Source organism: Coloeus monedula (genome assembly GCF_965178545.1).
Source record: "Coloeus monedula genome assembly, chromosome: 30".
Lineage (NCBI taxonomy): Eukaryota > Metazoa > Chordata > Aves > Passeriformes > Corvidae > Coloeus > Coloeus monedula.
Genome location: NC_138810.1, coordinates 1,926,624 through 1,951,705, shown reverse-complemented (window position 1 = coordinate 1,951,705; position 25,082 = coordinate 1,926,624). Strand labels below are relative to the sequence as shown.

Below are 25,082 nucleotides of genomic sequence, written 5' to 3'. Positions count from 1 at the left end.
GGCCCCGCCGCCCGCCCCGCCCCGCCGCCGCTATAAAGGCCCGCACCGAGCCCCGCGCTCCGCCGCGCCTCTTACATCGACCGCCTCAGCGTCGGGCTGTGAGACCGCCCCGGACCGACCGCCGCCATGGTGAGGGGGCGCGGGGGGGTCGGGATCTCTCTTCTCCCTATCCCCATAATCCCTCGTCCCGTGGTTCCCCGTTCCCATTCCCGCCGGTCCCATCCCTCCCACCCCCCGGACCCGTGGTTTTCCCCGATCCCAATCCCCACCCTCCCGTCATAGTCTCCGGTTTTCATCCCTCCCCCCGGCCCCCGTCTCGCCGTTGTCCCTGGTCCCCAACCCCCCTGATCTCCATTCCCGGGGCTCCTTGTCCCCCTCCCCCGCCCATCGGCGCCGGGACTCATCCCGCACCGGGCGTGGCTCCCGTTACACCGAGTAAAATGTGTCGCCCGGGACCCAGCCCCGAGTGTACCTCCCGTTAAATGGGCCTGGAAGGGTCTTTCTGCCTCCCCCGGGACCGACCTCCGAGCCCCCAGCGGGCGTGGCTCCCGTTAAACCGGGTAGGATGGGACCCCCAGGACTTAGCACTAAGCTTCCATAGGGCGTGGCTCCCGTTAAACCAAGCAGGATGAGACCCCCGGGACCCGCACTGAGCTTCTCTAGGGCGTGGCTCCCGTTAAACCGGGCAGGATGGCTCCCTGGCGCTGATCCACGGTACCGCACCGGGCGTGGCTCCCATTAAACCGGGCAAGATGGGACCCCGGGACCGTGCACCGGGCGTGGCTCCCGTTAAACAGGGCAGGATGGGACCCTGGGACGCAGTACTGAGCTCCTGTCGGGTGTGGCTATGGTTAAACCCGACAGGATGGTTCCCCGGGACCGAACCCCGAGCCTGAACCAGACGTGGCTCCCATTAAACCGGGCAGGATATGTCCCCGGGGCTAAGCCCTTACTGGGCGTGGCACCGATTGAAAGGGTGAGGATCGAGCCCCCCATCTTTCGGTACCGAGCCCCGGTCTATCACTGGGCGTGGCTCCCGTTAAACCGAGCAGGACAGACCCCCTTTCCCCCCCCCCTCGCCCCGGTGCTTTGCGCTCAGCCCGCGGTGGGCGTGGCCCCGGTTTAACGGGGCAGAAAGGGTCCCCGGTGCCGGGTGAGCAGGACGGAATGGGCCCCCCCGGTGCTGAGCACCCCATCCCGCACCAGAGGTTGAAGCACGGCAGGATGGGACCACCCCAGTCCCGCACTGGGTGTGGCCTTGCTTCAACTGGGACCCGGGTGGGCAGGAGGAGTCCCCGGTGTTGAGCCACTCTGGGGCTTTGCTGGGTCTCACCGGGGCAGGGTGGGATCCCGGGGGCTCCCTGTCTCACCATGAGCCAGTCCCAGTCCCTCAGGGCAGGATGAGCCACAAGTGCTGAGCTGCCCATCCCCCAACAGGCAGGGTGCCAGGGGTGAGGGAGACATGACAGGATGGGACCCTCTGCGCTGGGTGCACCTCCAGGCCCTGAACAATGGGTGTGTCCGGGCAGGATCTGGCCCCATCCAGCCTTGGGGAGGGGCCCATCCCAGCTCGGTGACAGCCGAGACAGTGTTGGGCTGCTGCCACAGCTGGGGAGGGGGACAAAAGGGGTGAGCCGGTGCCGTGCGCCGGCAGGATGTGACTCCCAGAACTGAGCACTCCCTGCAATGGGGTCTGGGCAGGATCTGGCCCCATCCAGCCTTGGGGAGGGACCCTTCCCAGCTCAGTGCCAGCCCGGTGGGGGCTGGGCTGGGACAAAGAGGGGACAAAGGGGGTGAGCCGGTGCCGTGTGCCCCCGCAGCGCGAGTGCATCTCCATCCACGTGGGCCAAGCGGGCGTGCAGATCGGCAATGCCTGCTGGGAGCTGTACTGCCTGGAGCACGGCATCCAGCCCGATGGGCAGATGCCCAGCGACAAGACCATCGGCGGGGGGGACGACTCCTTCAACACCTTCTTCAGCGAGACGGGCGCCGGCAAGCACGTGCCCCGGGCCGTCTTTGTGGACCTGGAGCCCACGGTGATCGGTGAGCGCACGGGGGGCGGCCGGCGGGGCGGGCGCGGGGAGCGGGCGCTGGGTGCTAACGGGGCCCGGGGCTCTCCCCGCAGACGAGGTGCGCACGGGGACGTACCGGCAGCTCTTCCACCCCGAGCAGCTGATCACGGGCAAGGAGGATGCGGCCAACAACTACGCCCGCGGGCACTACACCATCGGCAAGGAGATCATCGACCTGGTCCTCGACCGCATCCGCAAGCTGGTAGGGGCACGGGGGGTGCAGATGGCGAGCGAGGACAAAGCCTCCATTCTGTCTCGCTCTCCCCTCTCCAGACTCGCTGGGTTGGGTTTAGTTTTAATTTATTAATTAATGGTAATCCTGTTGTGCAGTGGCTGCCATTGGCCGGCAGTGGGACGCGGCGCAGCTGGAGCTGGAGCCGCTCCACAGCGCCGCAGCCCCCGGGCGCCACCGGTGCTGAGCTCGGCAATTCCCTCTTTGTTTCCACTTGGCTCCTGACGTGGCCGAGTCCAGCTGCATGCGCTGGGGACGGGCAGCCCCGAGCCGGTCCCTGCCAGAGCCATGTGGCCGTGACAGTCCCCAGTGGTCAAACTTGTTCCCATTTTGCCACTGAGCCGGTGGCAGTTCTGCATTTCGAGGTGCCCCTGACCACTGTCCCACCCCAGAGGCCAGGCAGCTTCCCTGGGTGATTCACCATGAGTCAGTGGGTAACAGAAGGACTCAGTGCCACCCTGTTGTCCCCCCCTTCCCTTGCTGACTCTGGCTCTGCTGCCGGAAAGCCCCCAAATGTCCTTGCGAGGCCACAGAGAGGAAGGAGTAACTTCTGCTGCTTGGAGTAAACATGCCCCCCCCCCCCCCCCCCCCCACCTTGTCTCTCCTTGCAGGCTGACCAGTGCACAGGGCTGCAGGGCTTCCTGGTGTTCCACAGCTTTGGCGGTGGCACCGGCTCTGGCTTCACCTCCCTGCTGATGGAGCGGCTCTCTGTCGACTACGGCAAGAAGTCCAAGCTGGAGTTCTCCATCTACCCAGCCCCGCAGGTCTCCACGGCCGTGGTGGAGCCCTACAACTCCATCCTCACCACCCACACCACCCTGGAGCACTCCGACTGTGCCTTCATGGTGGACAACGAGGCCATCTACGACATCTGCCGCCGCAACCTGGACATCGAGCGTCCCACCTACACCAACCTCAACAGGTTGATAGGCCAGATTGTGTCCTCCATCACGGCCTCCCTGCGCTTTGACGGAGCCCTGAACGTCGACCTGACAGAATTCCAGACCAACCTGGTGCCGTACCCCCGCATCCACTTCCCGCTGGCCACCTACGCCCCTGTCATCTCTGCTGAGAAGGCTTATCACGAGCAGCTCTCGGTGGCCGAGATCACCAATGCCTGCTTCGAGCCGGCCAACCAGATGGTCAAGTGTGACCCGCGGCACGGCAAGTACATGGCGTGCTGCCTGCTGTACCGCGGGGACGTGGTGCCCAAGGATGTCAATGCCGCCATCGCCACCATCAAGACCAAGCGCACCATCCAGTTTGTGGACTGGTGCCCCACTGGTTTCAAGGTGGGCATCAACTACCAGCCGCCCACGGTGGTGCCCGGGGGAGACCTGGCCAAGGTGCAGCGTGCCGTGTGCATGCTGAGCAACACCACGGCCATCGCCGAGGCCTGGGCCCGCCTGGACCACAAGTTTGACCTGATGTACGCGAAGCGGGCGTTCGTGCACTGGTACGTGGGGGAGGGCATGGAGGAGGGGGAGTTCTCGGAGGCCCGTGAGGATATGGCTGCCCTGGAGAAGGATTATGAGGAGGTGGGGGTGGATTCAGTGGAAGGGGAGGGAGAGGAGGAAGGGGAGGAATACTAAACTCACAAGGGTGCTGCTCGAACAGGGAACATAAACTAGTTGAAGACCCCGCGGGGTCTGTAGCAGTGTGTGCGCCGCGGTCTGTCCTGTCAATGGTCTGTGCTTCAATGGAAAAGTCTGTGACGGACCCACCCGTCCTCTCCTGTGGGTCTGAATAAAAAGCATTCCCTGTCTTACCCTGACTCTGGTGTCTTCACTCCCTTTGGCGATGTCCCTCCCTGGCTTTGATGTTTTCCTCACCAGCACATGACACAGCCCTGCAGTCCCTGCTTGTACCCAGGGTCTCCACCCTCTCCCTGAGTGTGTGCTGGGGGTTGTGGTGAGCTCAGCACCCTGCAGACCCTCCCAAACCCATGCTCCCTCGTCATCCTGCTGGGCTTGGTGTTGTGCCCCCACCCCAAGGGCTGGGGAAATGGAGAGGGTTGGGTTTTCTTAAGACCAGGAGCCAAGTGAGCACATTGGCAGCCTTAACTCCTCTGGGTGGGCTGGAGATCCCTGAAGCCCCCCAGTCTGGCAGAAGTCTTTGGTATCTCTGCTACCTCCTGTTCCTGGGCAGGGGAGGGGCTGCATTGCCCTGGGGGTGGGGAGGGGATGCTCTGCCCACCACAGGTGGGAGTGCTGGGGCTGAGAGGGCTCCCTTCATCCAGCTGCGTGTCTGGGGGATACACAAGGCTCCCCCAACACCAACTGCAGCGTGTCCTTAAATCCCTCTGGCTCTTCTTGCAGGGATGAGGAGTTGGCCCTGTTGGCCCCAGTCACTGGTGGGGGGGAGGGGGAAATGTGGTAGTGACCCCCCTGAATGAGGGAAGCCTTTACCCTCCCTTTCCTATCCTTTTACCTTATCCCTCACGGCTCCATGCAGGGATAAATAACGAAGGGGAAGTTGAACGTGGAGTGAAACTCGAGCTGCTGCTGTAGTTGAGGGGGGGCCTGGGACCCTCATTTGTGTGGTGTCCCCCTCCCTCTTTGGGCTGCACTGTGAGCTCAGGCCAGGCCTGGATGAGCAGCACCTGGGCCAAGCTCCTCTTGAGTCCATCAGCAATGCTGTTGGCTCCCAGGAACTTGTGCTGTCAAACCAACTCCTTGATTTTAAGGAACGGCCTTGGGAACTAATTTTTCTTACCTGAAGAACAATCCAAGCCTGACAACAGGTTTGTTACCGAACTTTCAAAGGCAGTTCCTGATATACATTGTAGCCAGGAGAGGAAATTAGGATGTCTCAAGCCAACACTTGCAATGTTATAACCAGCAGGTCCTGAGTGAGACCCCCTGAGTTCACCCGGCCCACAGCAGGCAGGACAACTCTCAGGGACAGCAAGCTCACGAGTTTGGGATTCTCGGAGGATGAACAGAGCTTGGGCTGATCCCCCAGATCTCGGGGCTCAACCCTTGGCCTGTTGAGAAGACACAAATGCACTGATGTCAATACTGAATTCAAGGTGGATTTTTCACAGGTGTTTATACCTGTACGTGCTCTTCAGGTAAGTGTGTGTATAAGGGTGAATATTCTATAGCAAATGTGCCAGGAATGTTGCTCTCAGATTCTTAAGCACTTTAGATTCATAAATAAAATAGGCCTGTGACTTACTATTGTGCCTAGAGTAAATTCTATATGAATCGGTTGTTAAATTATTTAAATTAAGCTCTGGATTAAGTTTAACTGCTGTTAAACCTTTAGGCTTAAACTGTTGGCCAAGCCCAGGGCTCAGTTTGACAATGGGGCGGGGGCTCCACTCTGCCCCTTCTGACTCAGAGGGAGGATCTCCATTATTCCATTTTGTCTTTCTCACTCTTTTCCCACCCCCAGCCTTCCCTTAGGTCATTTTTGGTCAATTTTAGTTTTTACATTGATCGATTTTAAATTTTTAGCCCCATTTTCCTCTGTTGGCTTTCACTATTAAGTGAGTTATAGAGGGAAGTTGCCAGTGAATTCTGTCGCACTTTCACTTTAACGTTAAACCTGCTTTTGCCGGGGATCCTTTGAGCGACCCAAAACACTACTGTAACACCATTCCAGAGGTGATGTGATGTGCAGGGAATCTGGAAGGGGGGAGGGAGAGGGGGGTAACGACCCCCCCGGAACACCCATTCCATAAACACCAACGAACAGAACCGGGAGCAGCTCTTCTGACGTCGCTCAGAACCGAGCTGTGACCCCCCCAAGTGCCATCCGCGACCCCCACACTGAGAGCGGGGTGGGAGCCTGGAGCGGGCAGGCTGAGGAGAGGGGGGGAGCAGCCCCTTCCTTCCCGGTGGGACCGGCGGGGCCGGAGCGGCCATGTGGCCACGCGGCTGGCGAGGCAAATGGCGGGGAGCCACGTCACCGCTGCAGTGCAGCTGCGGAGGATGCTGCCGCGCCAGCCCCGCCACCCCGGCGTGGTCTCGGCTGGACGGTGACCCCGGCGTGGGGTGGCTCCGGTGGGGCGGGAGGGGATGCGGGGGGGGGGGCTCTGGCAGCGTGTGCTGCCGAAGGGGCCGCTGGGTTTTCCGCAAAGCTCTTGGCAAAACAGGAAGGCGGATTACTGGGTGCAAATAGCTGCGGGGATTAGATGGGGGCTGGTGATGGCCCCCCCTTGGCTCCCCGCGGTGCTCTCCGTGGCCTCACAGCCGGGCAGGGAGCTGCTCCAGGTTCGGGGGGTACAGTGGGACCCCAGCACGTCCCCTGTTTTATGGCCATCACGGTGGTCCCCATAGAAGGCAGAAGGGGTGTGGGGAGTCCCCCCCATGCTGCGGACATGGCTGAGACAAACCCCACCCCGAAAAGCGGGGTCCACCCCACCAGTGTGCAGACCCCGCAGGAGAGCCCGGACCCCCCCATCGCAGTGCGATCCAGGGGTGCAGATGGGCTGGGAGGGGCCGGGGGGTGCAGATGGAATTGGGGGGTGCTGAGGGGTGCAGATGGGCCGGGGAGTGCTGGGGGGAGGGGGGGTTGCGCAGGCTGCAGATGGTCCGGGAGGGACCCGCGGGGTGCAAATGAGCCGGGGCGGGGGGGCCGGGCGGTGCAGATGGGGCGTGGGGGTCCGTCCGTAGAAGCCGATTAACAACCTGGGGACGGGGGGGGGAACGACGATACCGGGCGCGGCAGCACGTGTCGCCCCCCCCATGTCGCAGTTTTCTTCCGCAGCGGAGCCGCACCGGGCGGGAGGGGCGGCGCTGGGGGGGGGGGCGGGCGGGAGCGGCTGTGCCCCCCCAATCCTACGCGGCAAACGCAGCACCGGGGGGAAGCTGAGGACCGCGGGAGGGTCAGACCCCCAGTACCCCGCACTCCCCGCACGGGGGGTCCTTCGCAAACCGGGGGGGGGAGGCGGAGGGGGGCTGCACCCCGCGGCGGGAGAGCCCCCCCCCCTTCAGCCCCGCAGCACGGAGGGCGGAGGAGGCGGAGCGCGCAATGCGTTCCAGCCAATCAGCGGTGCGAACGCACGGATGGACGGGCGCAGCTACCAATAGGAGTGCGGGGCGGGGGCGCTCGGCCCGCCCCCCGGCCGGTATATAGGGGGGCGCCCGGGGGCGGCGGTAGCTGGTACTTGCGTCGATTCCTTGCTTGTCGGGACGAGTAACCAAGCCGCAGCCATGGTGAGGGAATGGGGCGGGAGAAATTGAGGGGGAACGGGCCCGGAGCATGGCACGGTAGAGGGGGAGAAGGGCTGGATCTAGGGGGATTAGGGGAGAATGGGTGCGTACGAGAGGAGGGGGATGGAGTGGCGAGGAGAGAGACTCCGGGGCCGGGAAATAGGGCTGAGGGTTATAAGGGTGGGGGGGACCGACACGGAAAGTTAGGAGGGGATGGGGGCTACAGTAGAAGCGGTGGGTGAGTAGAGCAGGGCTGGGGGTGTTAAATAGGGACAGAGGGTGAGGTCCTTGGTGCACTGAGGAGGGGGGGTCACAGCACTCCTGGGGTGGCCGCACGTGGTCTCCGGTAGCCCACCGGTGGGGGCGGGGTCAGCCCGACCGTTACCGTTCCCGCGCGCGGGAAGGCGCGCGGCGGGGGCACAGCCCCGCCCCTCGCCAGGGGCACAGCCCCGCCCCTCCCGCATAGTCACCCTTCCCCCCCTAAATCCGGCCCTGGATCCCCCCTAAATCCAGCCCTGGATCCCCCCAGTCTCACCCCTCCCTGGAGCACGAGGTTCGCTGTTCTCTGCCCACCCCCCCGGTACCCACTAGAGCCCGTGAGGCTGGTCCCGCTCTGCGGTTCCTGGGGGGACTCAGGCGGGCCGCCCTCGGCTCCAGATCTCCCCCAAAGCCGGGACTGCCCCCGCCCCGGGCGAGAGGAACGCGCGGGAGCAGGTGGCTCGGGGCGGGGAGCGGCCGGGAATGTGCGCGACCCCCCGGGGGTGACGCCATCGGCCCATCCCCGCGGTTTCGGGTCAGCTGGTGCAGTCTCGGCCCCGCTGCTGCGCTGAGCTTCCTCCTCCTCCTCCTCCTCTTCCTCCTCCTCCTCCTCCCGACCTCGCCCTGCCCAGGCTGCCGGGCTGGAAAATGTCCTCCCTGGGCGCCATTTGGGAGCAGATGGTGGCGGCTGCGGGGTGGCGGGACCCCCAGGGCTCTGCCCACAGGTGGCTCCAGTCTGTCCCCAAACACGGGTGTCACCCTACAGCTCCCATGTCGGATCCTGGGTGGCACTAGGGCGCAACTGGGGTTTGGGGGTGCTGAGCTTGAGCCCCTGGGAGATCTCTTCATCCCCAGCAGCCAGGGTTCCAGCTCCTGGGAGGGAAAGGATGGGACCCTCGGAGCTGAGCACACCCTGCACTGGAGAAAAGAGGGGTTCCCTGGGCTGTAGGGGTGTCCCTGAACCGGGAAAGGAGGGTAATAGGCAGCCAGCTGGGGAGGAAGGCGAAGTGTCCCTGTCAACATATGAGCCAGGGATGGGGGGCGGGGGGGACTGGGAATAGGGGGGGCCAGCAATAACCTTGGGGAACCCGAATTCCTGGCTCTGTGGGGTGTGTAGGGTGAAGGGCACCAACTGGTGCAGAGTCTCAGCTCCTGGGGGTGGAGAAAAACGGAACCACCAGAGCTGAGCACAGTAGGTGCATCTGGGCAGGATCTGGCCCCATCCAGCCTTGGGGAGGGACCCTTCCCAGCTCGGTGCCAGCCCGGTGGGGGCTGAGGTGGGACAAAAGGGGTGAGCCGGTGCCGTGTGCCCCCGCAGCGCGAGTGCATCTCCATCCACGTGGGCCAAGCGGGCGTGCAGATCGGCAATGCCTGCTGGGAGCTGTACTGCCTGGAGCACGGCATCCAGCCCGATGGGCAGATGCCCAGCGACAAGACCATCGGCGGGGGGGACGACTCCTTCAACACCTTCTTCAGCGAGACGGGCGCCGGCAAGCACGTGCCCCGGGCCGTCTTTGTGGACCTGGAGCCCACGGTGATCGGTGAGCGCACGGGGGGCGGCCGGCGGGGCGGGCGCGGGGAGCGGGCGCTGGGAGCGGGCGCTGGGTGCTAACGGGGCCCGGGGCTCTCCCCGCAGACGAGGTGCGCACGGGGACGTACCGGCAGCTCTTCCACCCCGAGCAGCTGATCACGGGCAAGGAGGATGCGGCCAACAACTACGCCCGCGGGCACTACACCATCGGCAAGGAGATCATCGACCTGGTCCTTGACCGTATTCGCAAGCTGGTGAGTGTCCTGTGGGGTCTCGTGGGGTGGGTCCATCCCCGCGGGGGATGTGGGGACAAAGGGAAGCCCCAGGTGTCCCTGGGCAGGTCCTTCTCAGCCCATCAGCCCTTTGGGGCAGAGGGTGGAGCTGTCCCAGGAGGAACCTGCTGCCTTCCTGCTGGGACCTGGATGGCCCAGGTTGTGCCTCCAGGGTCTGGATGATTTGTTGTGAGTCAGGTGTTAGCCTGCAGCACATCCTGGCTCCCTATGGGGTCTGGATCCTCTAAGTGGCAATCAGCTTCAGCCCCTTCCTTTCCTCTTGGGCTGAATCCCTTTTCTCAGGGCCCTGCACCCTGAGCATGGCATGTACCAATGGTGCAAAGGGATTCTGGGTCATTTCTGTCCCAGGGAAAACCTTACTTCATCCCTTTTTTAAGGTCATGTGAGGTTTTCCTTGATCTGGACTCTGATCCTGCTTGACCAACTGCTTATGAGCAGCTGTGCCGAGTGTTTAACTCTTGCTAGGCCAGCTCTAGTGGATTCCCCCTTCCCTCAATCAGATTGCCAGGGTTGTAGGAGGAAGCAGCTGAGTGTCCTCAAATCCCTGCAGGAAGGGGTCCCTTTCCCTGAGGGCAGGTCATGCTGAGTCACAAAGTGCTGTGGCTGGAAGCAGAGCTGGCAGAGGTGCCCCAAAAGCCTGAGATCCTTGGGAAATATTTGTGCCTTCCTGGGTAAGTCAGTAGCAGCTGAAGTTCAGCATTTCTGACAGTTTGGTCTTGTTTTCCTCTTCCCTCCTTGCAGGCTGACCAGTGCACAGGGCTGCAGGGCTTCCTGGTGTTCCACAGCTTTGGCGGTGGCACCGGCTCTGGCTTCACCTCCCTGCTGATGGAGCGGCTCTCTGTCGACTACGGCAAGAAGTCCAAGCTGGAGTTCTCCATCTACCCAGCCCCGCAGGTCTCCACGGCCGTGGTGGAGCCCTACAACTCCATCCTCACCACCCACACCACCCTGGAGCACTCCGACTGTGCCTTCATGGTGGACAACGAGGCCATCTACGACATCTGCCGCCGCAACCTGGACATCGAGCGTCCCACCTACACCAACCTCAACCGCCTCATCAGCCAGATCGTTTCCTCCATCACGGCCTCCCTGCGCTTTGACGGAGCCCTGAACGTCGACCTGACAGAATTCCAGACCAACCTGGTGCCGTACCCCCGCATCCACTTCCCGCTGGCCACCTATGCCCCCGTCATCTCTGCTGAGAAGGCTTATCACGAGCAGCTCTCGGTGGCCGAGATCACCAACGCCTGCTTTGAGCCGGCCAACCAGATGGTCAAGTGTGACCCGCGGCACGGCAAGTACATGGCGTGCTGCCTGCTGTACCGCGGGGACGTGGTGCCCAAGGATGTCAACGCCGCCATCGCCACCATCAAGACCAAGCGTAGCATCCAGTTTGTGGACTGGTGCCCCACTGGTTTCAAGGTGGGCATCAACTACCAGCCGCCCACGGTGGTGCCCGGGGGAGACCTGGCCAAGGTGCAGCGCGCCGTGTGCATGCTGAGCAACACCACGGCCATCGCCGAGGCCTGGGCCCGCCTGGACCACAAGTTTGACCTGATGTACGCGAAGCGGGCGTTCGTGCACTGGTACGTGGGGGAGGGCATGGAGGAGGGGGAGTTCTCGGAGGCCCGTGAGGATATGGCTGCCCTGGAGAAGGATTATGAGGAGGTGGGGGTGGATTCAGTGGAAGGGGAGGGAGAGGAGGAAGGGGAGGAATACTAAACGCTGGGTTCCTTCTGTCGCTGTCGCATGTCCACGAAATGTCTGCTTCAAACACTTGAGCTTCCTTGTGCACTGGGTGGGGTTTGGCCCCGTGGGCTCGGCCAGGGGGTACGCTGCCCTCTCGGATGTGATCATGCAGATTTTCCATGTGTCTGTACCGTGTCTGTGAATAAAAGGCTTTAAGAGAAGCTACACTGTGTCGGATACAAACCCTCTGTGTCAGCGCCGGCTCTCGCCCGGGCTGGCTGGCCCCATCCCATGGGAACAGACTGTCCCTATTGTCTGTGCCCAGTGAGGCAGCTGGCATGGTACTGCTGCTACCCGAGCTGGCCAGCCCTTCCCTGCTCTGCTAGCTGAGGGGGGTGAAGACCCCACATCCCTGGGTGCCACAGGGTGGGGCCTCACCCCGGCTCCTGCTGGGCTCCATCATGAGCTGGTTTTGATCCCCCCCATGGCCAGGGGGGGCCATGCCCTTCCCCGTGCCCTCAGCGCTCGGGAGCCCAGCCCTGCCCGCCCCCCGCGGCTCTCCGGGATTAACGCGCCCGGGATTAGCCGTGTCCCAGGATTAGCTCCATCCCTGCCCCTAAATCCGGGGGCTGCGCAGGGGCCGCTGGCCCGTGGGAGCGGCGGGCGGGCTCAGCCTATCAGCGCGCGCCGCGCCGCGCTCCGTCCAATGAGCTTCGCCTCATTCAAGCCTCGGAGCCAATGGGCGGCAGGGGGCGGGGCCGGCCGGGCCCCATTCGGGCCGCGGGGGAGCGGATACATTGTAGCGGAGCGGGGGCGGGGCCACGGCGAGGGGCGGGGCCACCCACGGCGGCGCTGGGCTGGTCCCGGCGGGCTCAGAGCGGCGATTCCCGGCGGTACCGGAGAGCCTGTACCGGAGCGCCTGTACCGGAGCGGCCGTACCGGCCCTGCCGTCCTGCCCCTGCCCGCGGTAGCCCCCCCGGCCCTGCCATGCTGGCCGCAGCATGGCCCCTGTGGAGCAGGACGCGCTGGCCTTGCGGGAGCAGCTCTTCCACGAGAGGGTCCGCGAGTGCATCGTGAGTGGCCGCGGTGAGGGGCGGCGGGCGGGGGAAGGGGCCCGGTTTGGAGGGGAGAGGTGGGAGGGGAACTGGGAGCTCGCAGCCCTCCGTGGAACCGTCGGGGTCCTCGGTGGCAGCTCTGTGGCCCGGCTGTGGCAGTGCTCCACACCCCGTGCTTATCGGGGCCAGAGCCAGCGCGGCTGCGTGTGCCCAGCAGATAGCGGGGTCCCTAGGCTGAACCCTGCTGAGGCCCTGCCGCAACCCCTCTGCCAGCTCCAGCAGTCCCAACTGCGGTCCCGTCGTGCTGGGAGGGCTGGGGGTGCTGGGCTGTGGTGGTGTCAGGGCCGGGCCAGCCCCGCGCCAGGCTCCTGACTCTGTCCTGGTCCCCAGGCCAGCAGCTCGGTGTGAGCAGGAAGGGGCCCTACAGAGCCCCCTAAGCCTCGGGTACTGCAGAGGGAGCCAGCTGGGTCTGCTCGTCTGCTCCCGCTGCCATAGGCTTAGGGATGGGGATGACCTGGATGTCCTGGTCCTGCATCTCCTAAGGGCCTTCGGGATGCTGCATGCAGGGCAGCCAAGTAGGCTGTGACTGGCAGGGCCGAGGCCACCTTGCCACAGCCAAATTTGGCACCCACAGGGAGGACCTGGTGGCCACAGCCCAGCACCTCTGCCCTGGAGCTCCCCTGCCCTCCATCCTGGGGAGCCACGGCTCACCCAGGAGCCCCTGGCTTGGCATGGGCAGCACAAACTTACTTGGGCCCACTTCACTGAGCACAGGAGGTGTTGGGGGTCCCCCCACCAGGCAAAGCATTGGCCTGGGGGGTACAGACCACGGCAGGAAGGAACCTGCGGCCTGAGACCCTTCACTGGGTGGGAGCAGGAGTAGAAGGACCTGCTGGGAGCTGCCCTTCTGGGACTCCAGAGCTGGGCCAGGTCTGGGGGCTCCCTGCCACCCCACTGGCAGATTCTGGGGACCCTCGGCCAGCTGAGCACCCCTGGCCAGGGAGAAGGGAGGTGCCACAGCTGCTCCCCACTACACCTGTGCCAAGGTGGAGGATTCAGGCGACCTTTCCCCATCCTGACGCGTACCCAGAGGGATGAAAGGTCACCGTGTTCCCTGAACATCGCCTGCTCTGGCTTGACCTCGGCGTTCCAGCGGGGGCGGGAAGGACACCACAGATATCCTTGGCGCCTGATTCAAGGCTGTTCCCGCGGCTCTGCTGGGTGCTGGTGCCAGCAAGGAAAGGGCTGTGGGATCAGGCAGTTCAGGGATGTCCCACGGGGTCACAGATTTGCCAGCAAGGGCTGATCCAGAGCTTCTGGGTGGGTCTTCAGCCCGCTGGCCTGGGTGCTGTGCCAGCTTGTGGGCACCCATGTGTGAATCCCGTGTGCAGCCCCCATTGAACAAATAGGTCTGAGCACACGAGTGGGGTGTAACCAAGGCTAGGAGTGGAAAAACAAATAGGGTGGAGCTGACAAGCCCCAGGGCTGGCAGCATCACCTGGGGTAGGAGCCAGGGTAGGAGTGCTGCCCTCAGGGCATGCCCGCACTGCCCACACTCCTCTGCCCGCAGATCTGTGCCCTGCTCTTCGCCAGCCTCTACATCCTCTGCCACTTCATCATAACCCACTTTAAGAAGCACGCGGATTTCACAGCAGGTAAGAGAGCAGGAGCTGCCAGAGCCAGGCAGCCCTTGAGAGCCACATTCAGCCTCCCGAGGGTTTTTCCTGTTCCTCCATTGCTTTCGGCCTTCCCCAGCAGCCCCAGCTGCCGTGACACCAATTGCTGCGCGGCACCCACTGGCTGCCCCAGGTGGGAGCAAAGCCCAAATTCCCTGGGAGGATTTCTGCAGCATTTGGAGTGGGGAGAAGTTGGGCAGGGGACAGGAAGCGATGCTCTGGGCAGCCCTACCTCCCCCAGCCCTTTGGTTTGGGATTTTGTCCCCGCAGCTCTCGATGATGAGGATGCTGCTGTCAACAGGATTGCGTAAGTTCCTGCTTGCCCCTTTCCCTGTTCCCTGACACTCGGCCTCTTCCTCAGCTGGGACACCGTGTCCTGTGGGTGCTGGTGACGCTGAGGGGCAGAGCCGGGCTGTGACACCCAGAGGAGCCCTGACCCAGAGGTGATGCTTGTCCCTCCGGCAGGCTGGGACTCTGCACCTTCACCCTGGCTGTGGCACTGGGTGCCGTCCTCCTCCTGCCCTTCTCCATCATCAGCAATGAGGTGCTGCTCTCCTTCCCCCAGAACTACTACATCCAGTGGCTGAACGGGTCCCTCATTCATGGTGGGTGCATGAGGTGACCCTGGCGTCACCCCAAAATCTGTGAGTCAGGGTTGCCCTGCCCGGGAGCTCACCCCATGCTGTTCCCCCTCTTCCAGGCCTCTGGAACTTGGTCTTCCTCTTCTCCAATATGTCCCTGGTCTTCCTCATGCCCTTTGCCTACTTCTTCACTGAGTCAGAGGGGTTTGCAGGATCCAAGAAGGTGGGTGACCCTGTGGGTGACCCCCCTGTCCCCCCATCTGTGGCTCCCTGCTAACCCAGCTCCTGCAGGGCATCATGGCCAGGGTGTACGAGACGTCGGTGGTGCTGCTGCTGCTGACACTGCTGGTGCTGGGCATGGTCTGGGTGGCCTCTGCCATTGTGGGCAACGATGCTGCCAGTCGCCAGTCACTCTACGGTGGGTGCTGCTGGGGTGCACTGGGCCCTCCCTACTCCAGAATCAGACCCTGGCACTGAATGGAACAAGGGATACCTGGTGCCACCGGCCTGACCCTGCTGTCTCCGCAGATCTCTGGGAATATTATCTCCCCTACCTCTATTCCTGCATCTCGCTCTTTGGCGTCCTGCTTCTGCTGTGTGAGTTGTGTCCCCCCGAGGCCCTGGTGGTGCTCCAGGCAAATGGGGTCTGGAGGGGCCGTGGCTCTGGGCTGAAGCCTCCAGGATCCTTCTGGGGGTGTGGGGAGGGGTAGGATGGAGGGGCACCTCCTGTTCAGCCTCTCCTCCCACCACAGTGTGCACCCCCTTTGGCCTTTCCACCATGTTCACCGTCACTGGGAAGCTGCTGGTGAAACCCCGGGTAAGGTGTCCCCCCCCCAGTCCCTCTGCCCCAGCTTCAGGGCTGCCTGGTGTCCCACCTCGGGCATGGGGAGCCATTTACACACCCCAGCAGCCTCTCACAGGCTCCTCACCCATCCCCAGCTCCTGGAAGACCTGGATGAGCAGCTGAGCTGCACAAGGTTTGAGGAAGCCGCCGTGTCCCACAGGATCCACTCTGGTGGGTGCTGCTGGTTGGGAAAGGGGAGCATGGGGTGGATTTGGGGCCCCCTTACCCCACCACATAGGAGCCCTCATCCCTCCTGAGCCCCTTGGGTCTCCCCCCTGGCAGGCAAAGCTTCCTGCTGGCTGAATCTGGACATGGAGATGCTGCGGGAGCAATTCTTTGCCATCCGGAGCAAGAGGCGGAAGCTGGGTGAGGAGCCTGGCAGGGGGAAGGCCGGGACACCTGGGTTCCCTCCAGCTTGGCACTGGGAGCACTGGGGCAGCCTCCATGGAGGGAGGGTGGGTGGGAGATGGGGTGGGGGGTGTTACAGCCCATCCTGGCTCTTTGGGGCCCCCTCAATCTCCTGCCCTGGGGTGGGAGCTGCGCTCCCCTCTCACCTGGGCACATCCTCCCCACAGAGCTGCGGCACCGAGCATCGCCCTGGCAGAGGAACCTGGGCTACCCCCTGGCCATGCTGGTCCTCCTGGCACTGACGGTGAGTGGCCCTGTGCCCCCATGGGAGCTGGGGGTTGTCCCCATGCTCCCCACTGCCCTTACTCCCTCCCTGCTCCTTCCAGGGCATCTCTGTGCTCATCGTCTGCTTCCACGTCCTGGAGCTGCTGCTGGATGATGCCGCGATGCCACGGGGCATGCAGGTACCCGGGTGAGGGGATGGGACAGCACGGAGTCCTGTCCCTCGCTGGTCTGGGGACCATTTCTCCCCAACCTGCTCCCTCCTCTTCCTACAGGATGCGTCCCTGGGCCAGGTTTCCTTCTCCATCTTCGGTTCCTTTGGAGCTGCACTGCAGGTTGTCCTCATTTTGTATCCTTCAGGCGGGCACTCGTATCCCCAGTGACATCCCCTGTGTCCCCAACACCATTCCCAGTGCCATCCCATCCTGTTTTCCTCCTTAACACTCCTTGCAGCTACCTGATGGTCTCCTCTGTTGTGGGCTTCTACAGCTCCCCCCTCTTCACTCGCCTGCTGCCGGAGCGGCAGGACACCCCCCTCACCAAGGTGGGAGCAGCAGGACGGGGCTGGGGGGCTCCTGAGCTCCCGTGGGGGTGCAAGATCCTGCTCCCCACAGTGTGTCCCTTGCGTGTCCCCGGGCACCCTGTGGTGTCCCTATGTGGGAGGACGGTGTCCTACTGCTGGGCAGGACCCCAGTGGTTCTCTGGCACTTGGAAAGCCCCTTCCCCAGCCTGGGGGTTTCCTGCAGCAGCACTGTCCCCCCTAAACCTCCTCCTTCTCCCCAGATCATTGGAAACTGTGTCTCCTTGCTGGTGCTCAGCTCAGCACTGCCTGTCTTCTCCAGGACACTGGGTGAGTCCCCCAGTGGGATCAGGGTGATGCACGGATGGGGGTGTCCCCAGGATTGGGGTGCCCTGACCAGTGTGTCCCACCCTTGTGCAGGGATCACCCGTTTTGACCTCCTGGGGGACTTTGGCCGCTTCAACTGGTTGGGGAACTTCTACATCGTCTTCCTCTACAACATGGGGTTTGCGGGGCTCACCACACTCTGCCTGGTGAAAAAGGTCTCCTGGGCAGTCCAGGCCGAGCTCATCCGTGCCTTTGGTGAGAACAGGGACATGGGGTCACAGGGATGGCTACTGGGGTGTCCCCTGTGCCCCACCCTGGCTCTCACACTCTCCCTGTATCCAGGTCTGCACAAGCTGCCGCTGCCCGTGACGCGCTGCCGGACCCGCAGCAAGCCCTGCTAGGGCTGGGGGACAGGGAAGTGTCGTCCCCCCCACCCCGTGGTGGCCCCAGGGTGGCTGTCAGCCACAGTGCTGGCCCTGATAGCACCTGGTGCCTCAGGGATATCAGAGCCCCTCAGGGAGAGTTCAGACCCCATGGGGGGGCCGACAACTCCTGCCAGCCTCTCGTCAAGCCCTGCTTAGGCTGGGGGACAGGGATGTGTCCCCCCCACTGTGGTGGCCCCAGGGTGGCTGTCAGCCACAGCGCTGGCCCTGATAGCACCTGGTGCCTCAGGGGCATCTGAGCCCCCCAGAGAAAGCTGAGACACCTTTGGGGGTTGCCCCCCTGCTCTATCTCAGCGTGTTATGCTACTGAGCCTCGGCCCTGAGCCACACCCCCATCACACATCTCTGAGGGGCGCGGGGTCCCCCGGAGGCTGCGCTGGCTGCAGCCCCCCCACCCCGTTTACATACCTCGTGCAAGAATGGCCGGGCCCCCCCGACCTCCCCAGGCTGCTCCCTGGGGTCTGGTTGGGTTTTAAATGTTGCCCCACCTGGGGACTGTCCTGAAACTATGGGAGGGGGTCCTGTGCTCCCTGCCCAGAGTCACTCCACACTCCATTCCTGTGTCACTCTAGGGCTGCAGGGGGGGCACTGGTTGTCCCCCGCCCACCCCAAGGCCTTTGGGGTCCCTAATAAGGGGGCCTGGGGTGCAGGGGACGAGTCCCCCCCCCTCTGGCAGCTTGATTTGATGAGTATGTCGGGTGTCTGTTACCACAGAACTTGTTTGGAGCAATAAATAGTGACTGGTTTTTATATAAAAATATCTGAATCTGGGGGTTTTATTGCCCCCGAGGGCAGGGCCGAGTAGGAAGGGGGCAGGGGCGGGGTGTCCCTGCCTGGGGGGGTCACAGTTCTGCCCCTCCTTCCCTGGGGGCCATAATTAACCCTCTTCCTGGTTGGGGTTAACGAGCTTCTTCCAGGCACGGCGGCAGATGAGGGCAGCTCCCTGCCCGCTGCCCGGGCTGAGGGACCCCGGGGGTGTTTGGGGGGCTCCGGGCAGCTTCGGGGTGTGGGTTGAGCTACCCCAAGAGAGGGGCAAAGCAGAGGCAGCACCTCCTGGGATGGAGGGTCGTGTGGCCGGAGCGGAAACTGCCCCGGGAATCGGCCCCCCACCCATCCTGCCCCGGCTGGGGCCGAGCCAGGCCGCCCCCCGCCCCCCCCCCATGGCGGGGATGGGGGGCCCGGGCCCCCCCTCGCCCCCCCCCCCCGGTTGAGGCTGAGCAGGAAGCACAGGAAACCTGGTTTATATTGCAGGAAATGAGGCCATCGGTGCCCGCGATTTCCCCGCGACCTGCTCCCCTCCCAGTCACCCCGGGCTGGCACCGGGGCTGCAGGGAAGCTGTGGGGGGGCCGCGGCGGCCGGGCCCCCCCCGACCCGCTCCCAACCCTCCACTGCCCCGCTGCTGCCTCCTGCCCTCGCCGAGGCCCTCGGAACCCCTGGGTGCTTCTCCGGGAGCTCTCGGGTGCTGCGCCGAGGGACACGGTCCCAGCCCCGGGGGGAGCCCGGTCCCGGGGGTGTCCCGTTCCTGGAGGCGCCCGTGTCCCTGTTGGAGCCCGGTGCCGGTCCCGGAGCAGCCCGGCCCCATCCTCGGCGGTACCTCGATCCCTGGCGGAGCCCGGTCCCGGTCCGGGGGTGCCCCGGTCTCGGGGCGCGGAGGGGCCGGCCGGGGCAGGGCAGCCCGGCGGGGGCGGCCCCGGGGGATGTGGCCGCCGCTGCCGCCGCTCCCGGGGGCCGGGTCCGAGGCGGAGCCCGACGGGGCTGCCCAGCGCCGAAGCCGAGCGGCCACGGTGGGGGCAGCCCGGCCGGGGCGGCTGAGGGCGGCGCACGGTGCCGACCAGCACCCAAGGCAGCCGGTACCGGGGGCTGGGCCAGGAACGGGGACCGGGACTGTGGGTCGGACCGAACGGAGGGGACAGGGGTAGTGCCAGGGAGCGGGTCCCGGGAGCGGGGCTGTGCCAAGGGGACGGAGCAGGTGCGGATACCGGTGGCACAGCCTTAGGATAAAGAAGGTCCTCGGTGCAAGGGACAGCGGGAGGAGAAGAGGGACTGCGACTGGGACAGAGGGTCCCTGGTCCCAACAGGCGGTGGCAGGAGAGGTCCCAGGACCAGAATCGCGGCGTTCGGATCGGATAAGGCGGGGTCCCGATACCGGAGCGCAGTGAGGGGACGTGGAGAGGAGGCGGCAACACCGCGCGGGATTTAGACGGGGAGGGGGAGCAGGATTGGGGCGCGGGGTAAGGTCCCGGTGCCGGTCCCGGAGCAGCCTCAGAAGCCGGGTGCCCGGTGCCAGTGCCAGGGCAGTGCCCGGAGCTGGGTACCGGTGCCGGTGCTGGGACGCCGTGGTGCGAGGGCTTTCCCTGTGGCTCGGGCTGTGTCGGGGACTCCCCCGGACCGGGGCGCAGCGCCAGGCGAGGGGGTGCTGATACCTTGGGTGCGGAACCGGAGGCGCTCCGAGTGGGTGGCGGCACCGACGGGGGGGCACGGGGGGGTGGTCAGTCGTCCCGACCGGCCGCGGATCCCGCAGCAGCGACGGGACCGTGGGTGTGAGAAGGAAACGGCGCCGACCCGCCCCTGGCACCGCGACCATCTAAAAGCCCCGGGGCCGCCACACCGGGACCATGCCCGCCCCAGCCGCCCGTGCCCCCGGCGACTGAGCGGGACCTGCGGAGGCAGCGGGGCCCGGCGGGCGGGATGCCCCGGTGGACGCCGCTCGCCCTCGTCCTGCTCGGCCTCGCCGCCTGCCTGCTGGCCGCGCCGGTGCTGGGCTGCGGCCCGGGTCGGGGCCCGGTGGGGCGGCGGTGGCTGGGGCGGCGGCAGCTCTCGCCTCTGCTCTACAAGCAGTTCGTGCCCAACGTGCCCGAGCAGACGCTGGGGGCGAGCGGGAAGGCGGAGGGCAAAGTGCTGCGGGGCTCGGAGCGCTTCAGGGACCTGGTGCCCAACTACAACCCCGACATCATCTTCAAGGACGAGGAGAACACGGGGGCGGACCGGCTCATGACCGAGGTGGGGGCTGCACCCGGCTCGGCCCGGCCCGGTCCGGCCTCGCTCCCGGGGGCGCGGGGACGCGGGGGCGGCGGGGGGACGGGCGGGAGCACGGGCGGGAGCACAGCGACCCTCGACAGGGCTCACGGACCTCCTTCAGTCGGCACCGACCCTCCCAGTGGCTCACGGAGCTTTCCCGGCCGCCACCGACCCTCTCCAGGGCGCACCAATCATCCCGGGGCTCACGGATCGTCCCGGGTGGCACCGACCCTCCCCAGGAGCACGGAGCCTCCCGGGATGCAGGGTCCCCGTCGGGGCCGCACGGTACCTCGCCCCGGTCCCCTGCTCCCTTCCGCGGCCCTTGGCGGCAGCGCGGCAGCACCGGAGCCCGGGGACGAGGCGCTCCCGCCGCGTTGGGCATCCGGGACCGTAGGGGATTAACGGGACGGGATGGCACCGGGGGCACGAGGTACCGACCGGCGGCTCCACTCCCCCAGCGCCGCCGCGCCCCGGCCCCAGGGTCAGCGGGGAGGGGGCGGCCCCGGTACCCCTCTACCCGGGGGGAATCCGGGGTGGCGGGAGCCCGGGACGCGCCGCGCGCCCGTCGGGATGCTCACGGTTGCCATGGCGAGGGGCGGCCCCGCGGTCGCCATGGCGACGGGGGATGCTGCGAGTGGTCCAGGCGGCGCCGGCAGCTCCCGCGAGCCGGGACGGCGGAGGCGGCGGGGCCGGGGCGGCGGGGCCCGGCGGGGCCGCGGGCACGGAGCCGGCACGGGGTGCGGGTGGCTGAAAGGGCCCTTTGTGGCCGCGGCGGCATTCCCGGGGCCTGAGGTCAGCGCCGGGCTGGAAGGCGCCTATTGTGGCCGGGCCGGGCCGGGCCGGGCCGAGCGCATTCCTGCCCCCCCGCCGCTGCCGTTCCCCCCGCCACGGCCGCCCCGGGCCCGCGCCCCGCACTCCCGCCCCCGCGGCCCCGCGCTCCCGGGAGCCGCTTTGTTGAACGGCGCAGAGGAGGAGCGCTGGGGCACCGAGGGACGCTGTGACCTCAGCGGCTGCGGGGGCGGACGGGGGCAGCTTCGACCCCTGCACCCCACGTCGATGCTGCCACTGCTAATGGGGAGAGGGACCCCCGAACCGCCTGGGACCCCCTGCTGTCCCTGTCAGCCCGGACTCGGGGCTGGTTCAGGGTCAGCTGCTCCCCAGCTCTGCTTCACCGCCCCCCCACCAGGTTAATCAGTCACGGCCGTGGCCGCGGGGAAGGTGACACCGTCCCGGTGCCCGTCCCGGTCCCCTGCCTGTTCTGCCCGGCTGCCTGTGGAGCAGCTCCACTATGGGACCCCGGGGCACGTTAATGTTCAACCCGCATCCAAGCACGGGGGCAGCTTGGCTGTGACCCTCTCTGCACTCTGGGGGGGCACCCCACCTTGCCCCCACAGCAGCCCCTTTGGGCTCCCTCCAAGCCCTTTGCAGGCCTGGTGTCTGTCTGTCCCCGTGGGGTTCCTGTCTGTCGTGGGGAGGGTGACACCGGTGCTGGTGTGTCCCCACAGCGCTGCAAGGAGCGCGTGAACTCGCTGGCTATCGCGGTGATGAACATGTGGCCGGGGGTGAAGCTGCGGGTGACCGAGGGCTGGGATGAAGATGGGCACCACCTCCCCGACTCTCTGCACTACGAGGGCCGGGCGCTGGACATCACCACGTCCGACCGTGACCGCCACAAGTACGGCATGCTGGCACGCCTGGCCGTGGAGGCTGGCTTTGACTGGGTCTACTATGAGTCCAAGGCGCACATCCACGTCTCCGTCAAAGCAGGTACCATGCAGAAGGGGCTGCCACCAGGACAGGGGGCTGCCAGCCCTGTAAACATCCTAGACCGCAGCCTCACAGCCCTGCCTGCTCCCCCTTTACATCCTGGATTCCTGTGGGATTATTGCTCCGGTTGGTGTCTGGCCCCAGTAGGTTCAGCCAGTGTCCGGCCCCAGCCCAGCTCCCCTGGCCTACCTGGCCCCCAGATGGGCAAAAATCTCACTTTCCCCTCCAAATTTTGGCCAGATGGAGACAACCTCGTGGTTCAGCTCCTGGTGAGGGAAATAGCAATGCAGCCCCCAGCCCTGCAGCCCCACAGCCCCCTGCCCCACAGTTGCTCCAGCCAGCAGTTGTCATCCAGTCCAGAAGTGACAATTGACAGAAAGTGAAAGTGGCCATAAATGTCACCGTTCCAGCCCGGAACAAAGGGCGTCAGTGCAGGGCGGACAAAGGGGCCCTGCAGCGCTCAGGAGCTGCACGCAGGAACCGGGGGAGCTTTGGAAAATACCCGCTTTGTTCCAGGGGTGGTTTGGGGGTCTGGGGGTTGCTGTTTCCCCTCTGGAGGTGGTAGCCCCGTGGAGGTGGCCAGTGGAAACATCACAACTTTCTCCATCCTCCCAGATAACTCGCTGGCCATCCGCACCGGTGGCTGCTTTCCCGGCCACGCCACCGTGACGCTGCAGAGCGGTGAGCGCCGGGGCCTGGCCGACCTGCGCCAGGGCGACTGGGTGCTGGGCGCGGAGCCAGGTGGGCGCCTGGTGCCCACTGAGGTGCTGCTCTTCCTCGACCGGAACCTGGGCCAACGCGCCTCCTTCGTGGCCATCGAGACGGCCAGCCCAGCGCGCCGGCTGCTCCTCACCCCGTCCCACCTGGTGTTCGCAGCCCGTGGGACGGCCAACGGCTCCGCCGCCTTCCTGCCCATCTTCGCCCGCCGCGTGCGCCCAGGTGACGCCGTGCTGGCCCACGGGGCTGGTGGGCAGGGGCTGCGCCCCACGCGGGTGCTGAGGGTCTCTCGGGAGGATGGCGTGGGGGTCTTTGCCCCCCTCACCTCCCACGGCACCTTGCTGGTCAACGGGGTGCTGGCATCCTGCTACGCCGTCCTGGAGAGCCACCGCTGGGCCCACCGAGCTTTCGCCCCCCTCCGCCTCTTCCACGGGCTCCTCTCGCTGCTGCCAGCCCACACCGAGGTGGGCAATGGGACGGTGCCCGAGGCGGGCATGCACTGGTACTCCCGCCTGCTCTACCGGCTGGCTGGGGGCGTGCTGGGCCACGAGGCCCTGCAGGTGTAGGGGTCCCTGGCCCCCCCAGTTAGCACATGGCAGGTGATGCCACACACTGGAAACAGGGCGCTCCAGCCCTGGGCACCCCTTGGACCCAGGGAGGAGGGACAGGGGCACCGCTGGTGTTGTGGGGAGGTTGGGGCTCAGCACTGCCCTGGGGTATGGGGTGGTGGGGATGGGATGGAGTGTCACGGGGTGGCCCAAGGACCTGGCTCAGCCCTGTCCTGTATCCTAGAGCCCCCCACAGCCGGGTCCCCACACCCTGGACCCCCACATGCTCTCCTGGTATTTATTGCTTTATTAACCACCCTGCTGGGGCCAGGGTTGGTGCCTGTCAAGCCACAGCCCGGCACCAACAGACCTGGCCCCGGGACCAAATCCAGCAGGGGGGATACCAAAACCACCCCAGCACTGAGCACTTGGCAGCAGTTCCTGCCCGTCCCCCTGCTCTGGGTCTGTCTCTGTCGCCCACAGTGTCCCTGTCCCTGCGCTGTGCAGGGCGGCTGGACGGGGTGTCTGCCATGAGCACCAGGTGTCTGCCACGGGCACGGGCACCCCGTGCCAGGCCCGACTCTAACCATGCTAACCGCTAACCTGCCCTGCTTGAGAGTTTTATTTTTCTATTTATAAATGGTAATATAAATGTCCCCCATGCCTGCCTGCCCCGGCAGCGGGGCTCACCCCATGGGGCAGGAGGCAGCCTGCTTTTAACCACTTCTGTTTAAAAACCAAAAGAAATACTACTATTTAATTGTTTGGGGAAATAAAGAAAGTCTATGGCCCTATTGGAGCTGTGGCTGGAAGTGGGGGATGTGTAAGAGGAGTCTGGAGAGGCTGGAATTGACCATCCCAGGGGGCTGGGGGTCCCTGGGGCTGGGCATTCTGAGGGGCTGGAGTATCCCCAGGGTCTGGGGGTCACTGTGGTGGTGGCCAAGCACCCCAAGCAGCTGGGGTAGCCTGGAACTGGGTAGGGCATTGCAGGAGGCTGGGGTATCCCTGAGGGCTTGACATCCTGGGGCTCTGGGGGTCCTGAGTGCGGGAGTAGGGACCTCAGTTCCCCCTGGACTACCTGGCCCCCAGATGGGCAAAAAATTCAAGTTTCCCTCCAAATTTTGGCCAGATAGAGACAACCTCGTGATTCAGCTTCTGGTGAGGGGAATAGCAATGCAGCCCTCAGGGGCTCGGGTATCCCCAGGGGGCTGTGGGTCCCTGGGGCTGGGGTTGGGCACTGCAGGAAATTGGGGTATCCCACGGCTGGGGCTCCCTGAGGCTTGAATCGGGCATCCCGAGGGGCTGGGGATCCCTGGGGCAGGGGTCAGGCGTTCTGAGGGGCTGAAATACCCCTGGAGGGCTGGGGGTCCTAGTGCTGGGGGAGGCCGCGATGGGGATCTCGGGGAGCAGGAGGTGGGTGTGAGCGTTCCCGGGTGTCCCCGGGCCGGGACAGGTCGGAGGGGGTTTGTGGGGGTGGGCAGGACAAGGACACCCCTCCCCCCCCCCCCCAATTTCCCGCCCAGCTGCGCGACCACCACGTGGCCACGGCCCTTCCCTCCGTTTTCATGAATGGAGAGCCCTGGCAGTCAATGCGCCTGCGCGGCCGTTGAGCCACGCCCCCTCCGTCGCGGCTCAGCCAATGGGAGCGGGCGGGCGGGCGGTGTTGTGGTCACGTGCGGCCGCGGGTGTAGCGGCGGCGGCCCCGCCCCCCCGGCGCG

The 25,082-nt window shown here is 65.4% G+C and overlaps 4 protein-coding genes across 4 annotated transcripts; all 4 read left to right on the top strand.

Moving 5' to 3' along the window:
* Nucleotides 1-23: 23 nt before the first annotated feature.
* On the top strand, nt 24-3,896 carry LOC309583346 (tubulin alpha-1A chain; the record flags this gene model as incomplete). Its single annotated transcript, XM_082298987.1, has 4 exons — nt 24-129; nt 1,821-2,043; nt 2,126-2,274; nt 2,916-3,896. Exons 1-4 carry the CDS (start codon nt 127-129, stop codon nt 3,894-3,896), a joined length of 1,356 nt encoding a protein of 451 aa, XP_082155113.1. The 5' UTR covers nt 24-126.
* Nucleotides 3,897-7,400: 3,504 nt separating this feature from the next.
* Nucleotides 7,401-11,326, top strand: LOC309583333 (tubulin alpha-1B chain). Its single transcript, XM_082298970.1, has 4 exons — nt 7,401-7,469; nt 9,043-9,265; nt 9,361-9,509; nt 10,290-11,326. Exons 1-4 carry the CDS (start codon nt 7,467-7,469, stop codon nt 11,268-11,270), a joined length of 1,356 nt encoding a protein of 451 aa, XP_082155096.1. The 5' UTR covers nt 7,401-7,466; the 3' UTR covers nt 11,271-11,326.
* A 912-nt stretch (nt 11,327-12,238) lies between these two features.
* LMBR1L (limb development membrane protein 1 like) lies at nt 12,239-17,271 on the top strand (the record flags this gene model as incomplete). Its single annotated transcript, XM_082298994.1, has 17 exons — nt 12,239-12,310; nt 13,863-13,947; nt 14,239-14,275; nt 14,434-14,573; nt 14,669-14,772; nt 14,841-14,967; nt 15,078-15,146; nt 15,302-15,366; nt 15,489-15,564; nt 15,676-15,759; nt 15,969-16,045; nt 16,128-16,205; nt 16,299-16,372; nt 16,477-16,567; nt 16,807-16,873; nt 16,964-17,125; nt 17,213-17,271. 17 exons carry the CDS (start codon nt 12,239-12,241, stop codon nt 17,269-17,271), a joined length of 1,467 nt encoding a protein of 488 aa, XP_082155120.1.
* Nucleotides 17,272-20,002: 2,731 nt separating this feature from the next.
* On the top strand, nt 20,003-23,382 carry DHH (desert hedgehog signaling molecule; the record flags this gene model as incomplete). Its single annotated transcript, XM_082298943.1, has 3 exons — nt 20,003-20,314; nt 21,838-22,099; nt 22,715-23,382. The coding sequence occupies 3 exons, from the start codon at nt 20,003-20,005 to the stop codon at nt 23,380-23,382; spliced, it is 1,242 nt and encodes a 413-aa protein (XP_082155069.1).
* Between the last annotated feature and the right edge of the window lie 1,700 nt (nt 23,383-25,082).

What these genes read in the sequence shown, in the direction of transcription:
- LOC309583333 (XM_082298970.1), top strand. An exon ending in CCTGGAGCCCACGGTGATCG is followed by an intron (nt 9,266 to 9,360) that starts GTGAGCGCACGG and finishes CTCTCCCCGCAG; the next exon opens with ACGAGGTGCGCACGGGGACG. An exon ending in TTGACCGTATTCGCAAGCTG is followed by an intron (nt 9,510 to 10,289) that starts GTGAGTGTCCTG and finishes CCCTCCTTGCAG; the next exon opens with GCTGACCAGTGCACAGGGCT.